Genomic DNA, 6,669 nt, shown 5'->3' on the forward strand with positions numbered 1-6,669 from the left:
TTTAGTCTCCACGAAAACTTTATTTTCAATCTCTAAAAATAAAATCCATAAAAATAACAATGTATAGTCTTTCAGAAAGAAAGAAAGGGTTTTAAAGCTTTTCCCCATACTCATACAGCAATCGTCTTTTAACCATCCTCCATGTTATGCATCATTCACACCTGACACTGATAAGGATTGGCCTATCACATTATAAAACTGACGTTTTGGACTGAGGTCATTCAACATTGGTGTCAAAAATACATACAAACACAGTACTTTTCGTTTATTTTTGTTTTCTGGGGATGAGGTGTTGATGCGTGAACACGTTACACTGTGGGAATAATGACCACAATCTAGAAGGTCAATGATTTCAAGCACCCTGGCTGAATTACTCTCAATAAAGTCACGAGTAAGCTCGTCCAGTAAAGTGCTACTTTGTCAACAAATGTCTGAAATGTCATTTGCTAAGCATTATATGCTAATGCTAACTAAAACAGTCTACATAACAGAAAAACAAAATCCTGAAAATGGCTTTAAACAACAACAAACAAAAAACAAACAAAAAAAAAGAAATGTGGTATTTACTGCACAAACTTTCAGTATGTAAAAAACTTAAAGTCTGTGTTCGTCGATGTTTTGTCACTTTAACATTGCACACTAAGACACATTCGGTAGCAGGTTCATAAAAGATGCACTTCAAACAAGATTAAATGACATTTCAGCACTGCAGTGCACTAGAAATACATTAACACACAGTAGATACACAACAGATAGCCTGCTATAGAAGAAATGTACATTGTAGGTGATGCAGTGAGCCCTGAAGTATATTGTACACAATGTGGACATAATACAATAGAGACACATTTCAGTAATGTAGAACACAAAATGAAATTTGCATAAAACACAATCTGATAAACTCATGACTGTTGGTACTTGTGACTTTTTGTTACAATATTAGTGCACGAACTTTCAACACAATACAGTCACAGAAAGATAAAAATTAACAATGAAAATAATGAAAACAAAAAAGAAAACACACTACTAGGAAATGTAGTAAAATAAAAATAGCAGGACAGCTCCAGTTATGCCCCGATTTAGGTCATCAGTGACAACATAGTAAACAGCCAATTCAAATGTACCATTTACATTACGTTATTCATTGCAAGGGGAAATGATAGTAGCGATAATAACATTATTAGTCTTGTGCTTCTTTCTCCTCTCTCTTTTCTCGCTCTACTGCAAAAGATGTATATATTAAAAACATTAAATATTAACTGTAAGTTTCACTAAATTTAGATGCAACACCTTCAGTAGGCTAAATCAAACAGATATAATAATCACAATAAATATAATGGTAATATGCAATACCAGAGCGAATGCAATGCTTCGCAGCATTAACTCTTTTTTGTTTTTCCAAAGTTCATAATGGCCCCTCAACCAAACAAATAAAAAGAAAAAAAAATTAAAAATAAACGGATATTTGTTAATATCCGATATATGTATGCTACACCAGCAACTAATCCTACAGTCACTGAGAACAAGAGTAAAATAAAAAGCTTAAAAATCACAGAATACATTTATTTTCACAATACAAAAAAAGACAAGTGCATATGTCAAATAAGGCAAATATTGAATTCACTTAGAGTACAACAATTCTAAAAATCCCAGTAGATATTTTGAATGCAGGATTAACAATAAGCGCTGTACAAAATGGACACGCTAGTGTCAAATAAGATTCAGAGTCATAGAGAAGTCATAGTTTTTTGTTTTGTTTTGTTTGTTTTTTTTAAATGTGGAGAAGCTTTCATCATTTAAAAAAAATGATTACACTAAGCTTAGATCCCTGTTAGAGAGCTACAAAATACAACTGTAAATATTACAGACAGAGCTTCATAAATCTCTGAAAATTCAACTCTTTCTAAAAGCCCCAAACACCTCCCACCCCACTCGGTCCCTGTTACTTCAGTGTAGGGTGTGACTACAGTGAAAAATAAACAAACATGAAGATGCCCACAGAGCAGACTGAGACCAAGCCCAGGTTGAGGAGAAGTTTGACTCGAGGTGGCTCGTACAGCATCTCTGCGATGGCTCTTGCGTCCTCCTTCGCCCCTGTTTGCTGAGCGCTCTGCGATTCTCCCTTATAGCCGCAAACACAGTCCAGCAAACGCATGCACCTGCTCGTCTCTGCAACACTGCGGCAGCCTTCCTCTGCTCTGATAGTCTCCATATTTCTGTTACCAATCTGGGCTCCAGGAGTGGTGGCAGGGGAAGTTTCTGTACTTGGCGTTGCTGGGTCATGGTCTGTGGAAGGGACCAGAAGTTTGATATCCATCCCGTCCACGCACCTCTCTTTTTTAACGTCTGGGGGCAGCTCTTTACGCAGGCTTGTGTCACCATTACAGTGGTTCTTCTCAGTCAGCCGGTACGTTTCCTCTCTGTTCTTAGGGGGAGTCATTTCAATGCTGTAGAGCCCCCAGAGGGTGGTGGTGCGAACCTGCTCCTTATCTGGTGGAGAAGTACAGAGACTGACCACAATTGCCACCAACCCTGAAATCCAGAACAGCCCAGCAGCAAAATACATGTAGTGAATTCGAACAACGAAGGCAGGCCTGTTATCTGGCTGGTCACAGCGAGGCTGGCGGTAAATAAATGCCAGGATCAGTCGTATGGTACCTAGGGTAAAACCCGTCATGCCTCCCCAGAATGCACCTCTCTCATTACATCGCTTCCAGAATACACCTAGAAGGAAAAGGACAGCAATTGGTGGAGTGAGGTAGCCAGCAACTTCCTGGATGTAGAGGTATGTCTGTCCACCTTGCATCTCAATAATGACAGGCACCCAGGCAATACTGATGACCACCATGACCACAACAAACACGCGGCCCACAGTCAACAGTTCGCGTTGGCATGCCTTCGTCCGAAAGGTCTGGTAGATGTCCAAGGTGAAGATGGTGCTTGCGCTGTTGAAGATCGAGTCAAGGTCACTCATCAGGGCAGCTATCATGACTGCCATCATAAGACCCCTGAGTCCCACGGGCATCACCGCCATGACCAGACGCGGGTAGGCAATGTTTGAGCAGCCAGCTTGGGAACCACAAACAGCCATGCAGTGTTCCGGCCCGATGCAGGCAATCTCATCTGCAAACAAGATGCGGGATATCATTCCTGGAATGACTATTAGAAACATGGGCAGGATTTTGAGAAATCCAGCCATGAGTGTTGAGCCCTTTGCATGAGCAATGTTTTTTGCTGCCAGTACTCTCTGGACAATGACCTGGTCTGCACACCAGTACCAAATAGAGGCAGGCGTCTGGCCAAAAATAAAACCTGGCCAAGGAATGTCTTCATCCAGGGGACCTCGAAGGATGCGCAGCGAGTTTGGTTTAGGGTCAATGCGACATGAAGGCGAGTATGTGTAGTTTCCAGTGGCTAGTATAGCGGTAACATTAGGAACTGCCTGCATGTACTTAGTTCTGACACCCTCTAGCCCACCGACTTTGATCAGGCTCATGATGGTTAAGGTAAGGGCTCCACTGATCATCAACACTGCCTGAAGGGCGTCGGTGTAGAGCACTGCCACCAATCCACCAGTGACAGTGAGCAGAGCAGTCATACTGATAAGCAGAACAATAGATAAATAGAGATTCCATCCAAGGGACTCCTGAATAAAGAGAGCTCCAGCATACAAGTCCACAGACAGTTTGGTAAAAATGTAAAGCAGCACAGACAAGAAAGCAAAGTAAACCTTCAGTCGTTTGCCACCATAGCGTTTTGATAGGTACTCTGGCATGGTGTAGACTCCCGAGTGGATATACACAGGGATAAACACCCAGCCAAGCAGCTGCAGAAGTAGAAGTGCATTAAATTCCCACGCTCCTACAGCATAGCCACTTGCTGCTCCTGACCCAGCCAGGCCAATGAAATGTTCACTACCAATGTTGCTAACAAACAGTGAGGCACCTATCACAATCCATGTCATGGAGCGTCCAGCCAGGAAGTAGCCACTCACAGTGCTGCGATTGGCTTTCCACATGGCAAGAAACCCGATGGCTAGCACCAGGACGAAATACAGTGCCACCACAGCTATGTCTGCTGCTTCCATTCCACCAGCCATCTTTTAGAGATTATGTTAAAAAAAAATGTATTACAGGAAACTTTCAAAAAACAAAAGAAAATAAAGAAAAATGGAAATATAGCTATTTTGCACTTGTTTAAAAAAAAAAAAAGGGAATGGAAATGTTGTGCTTTGGTTTGCTGTCTGGATGGAAGTTGTTAAGATCCACTGTCTGGTCAAATACACTACTTGGATGGGGTTATCCACCGGCACTGAGGTCGTTCTAGTTTTTAAGCGGAGGATGCTGCACGTCTCTGGTCTAGAAAAGCCAAGAGTTAAAATTCCTGCAAGACAGCAAAGAAAAACACCACATTAGAGGTTTGATTTAAAGTGTAGCGGGGACAAAAAATAAATGAAATTTTACAGAAATGTGTTGCGTTTGACAACAAAAATAAAATTATCAAAAATCACTAATAAAAGAAAATATATGAAAATACGCTCAGTAAACTACATGAAGCTCAATATATTATTGCTCATTTCCAGCTTTGCAATTCTAGTATTTTTCCAGTGGGATTAGACTTCCTATGACTTTCCTCGTTAATCTGTTTAAACACAAAAGGACTCAAGCCGCACAACTATAAAACCTTCAAAGAAGCATTATGTAAGACATCATGAAATGTAGCAAAGACCATGCCGCTGCGCCGCTACCAAATGTGCAGTTTGACTTCTGTACCATTAACACACAAAACAAGGACCGATTCACAATGTCTGCTTTTATGGACACACACCTGAATCTGTTAAACTAGCATTGCCATATTCCACTCCTGAAATTAGAAGGACATTTAACTGCACCAAAAGTTGAGCCACTAAAAGTTTATAGCTAACTGCATTCTGCATATGCTAAATATTCCAAATTCTGCAGGAACACAAGATTACAAGACGGATGGATTAAAATAAAATTCTTGTGTCAGCAAAAAGTAATATGCATGGGGATGTCAGAGCACATCTGTTTTGTGTCAGTCTCATACACACACACACACACAAACATACAAACACACACTTGGCTGCCAGGCCCCTCCTGAGGTTTCAGCTTGCCATGCATGGGAGAAAATAGCCCCACGCATCGGACTTCACAACCATGCTTTATGCATAACCATCCCTCTCTGTAAAAGAAGCCTTTGTTTTCATTTTACCATCTCATCATCAAGGCCTGCGCTCCATGTGTTCACCACAAACTGCCCATGAGACTCTGACTCTGAAATATAGCATTCATTCAGCAGACAAATAGAATTGTATTTGCAATATCATTTTTTAATGCAAGAGTCAAGTTCGATCACCGTCACCCCGGTATGCCAGGATGGGGACTTGCTCAGCATGCTCCCAAATACTGACATCATGGGGTTAAATAATGCCACTGGGCAGACTTTAGCACATGCATAACACATTAATAAATCTGTGTAGTTACAGTTTCTCTCTAAGAAGGTCTAGTGTGCAAGTGCATAGCAGTTACTTGACAGCAGAGAAGCACGCCAAGACAAACGTGCCCTGGCATGTGCCAGTACCACATTGGGAATATGAATTACAATAAAAATTTATAAACCCTGAGGATAAACAGAAGCTGCAATTTATTTAAGGAGTCGTTAAGGACTAAACTTATGCTGAGTAGCTTACTTTGCGCAGCCGGATTTCAGATGGATGTCGCTCTCTGCCAGCGGTCACAGCAGCCTACAGGGAGACACTAAATGTGCCACCTCTGCTTTAAATGTCTAATAACACAGTAAGAGATAAAGGGCTTTGGAGCAAAGGCCGACTGACGCCATCGTGGAGAGCTGTGGTATAATGGATAGTTAAGTGTACAGAACAATGCTGCTTTAATTAATGGCCAGATGTGCCTGACAGCCTGAGAGTGCCTTTGTGAATACAGAGAGGAGGGCGACACCAGTCTACCACGGTCAGGCATGTAGTCCCGACTGCACCTAAGTGGTGGAGGGAAAATTCTAGAACAGTCACTCATTCATCCGCCTGCAAAAACTGCGCATCTTCCAGGAGATAGCAGTCGTCATCATTAGCCATCCTCGAGATGCGGGACGCGTTTCCAAACACACTCGTACGGCTCTTACGCGTACTCCTTCACACTTTTTACCCTTTAAAACACCCGTCATTTCCCCCTGCCTGACGTCAGCTGTAAAACAGGAGTCTGGTGGCTCAACAGTCAGTTGGCAACCCATTGAATGAGACCTGGCGTAGCTTTGAATAAAAGCAGCCTCAATGGACTTCCCGCTGGCACGTGCTCGGATATTTTGGTTTATTGAGAAAAGCTCAGCCTCCACACACACACTCACCGGTTCCGCTGACAAAAAAAAAGTCAAAACAAGTCGCTACACATGTACCTGGATCGCTAGTGTTCGCGAACGCGCCAAAAGCAAAGAGATGCACAACCGTCTCTCTCCACGCCCCATAGGCGGAGATGTGTGTGGAGAAGCGTCTTCGTACTGAAGGCTCGCAGCGTCCTCGGCTCACGTAGCTCTCCTCTCCAGGTTGTGGACTTCACATTAACTGCCGGCGTGTCTCTTCCGACTTTCACAGAGAGCTGTGATGCCTGTCAAACAATGCTGCCCCCGCTCCTTATAGGC

The 6,669-nt window shown here is 42.5% G+C and overlaps 1 protein-coding gene across 1 annotated transcript; it reads right to left on the reverse strand.

The window, feature by feature from the left end:
• Nucleotides 1-6,669, reverse strand: slc5a3b (solute carrier family 5 member 3b). The gene is made up of 2 exons (XM_031758770.2): nt 6,427-6,669; nt 1-4,380 (listed from the first exon to the last, which is right to left on the reverse strand). Exon 2 carries the CDS (start codon nt 4,094-4,096, stop codon nt 1,961-1,963), a length of 2,136 nt encoding a protein of 711 aa, XP_031614630.1. The 5' UTR covers nt 4,097-4,380; nt 6,427-6,669; the 3' UTR covers nt 1-1,960.

The sequence above is a fragment of the Oreochromis aureus genome, linkage group 16 (assembly GCF_013358895.1).
Source record: "Oreochromis aureus strain Israel breed Guangdong linkage group 16, ZZ_aureus, whole genome shotgun sequence".
In the NCBI taxonomy this organism is placed as follows: domain Eukaryota; kingdom Metazoa; phylum Chordata; class Actinopteri; order Cichliformes; family Cichlidae; genus Oreochromis; species Oreochromis aureus.

Excerpts from the sequence above, each read along its gene's own strand:
- slc5a3b (XM_031758770.2), bottom strand. The coding sequence starts at position 4,096 with ATGGCTGGTGGAATGGAAGCAGCAGACATAGCTGTGGTGGCACTGTAT.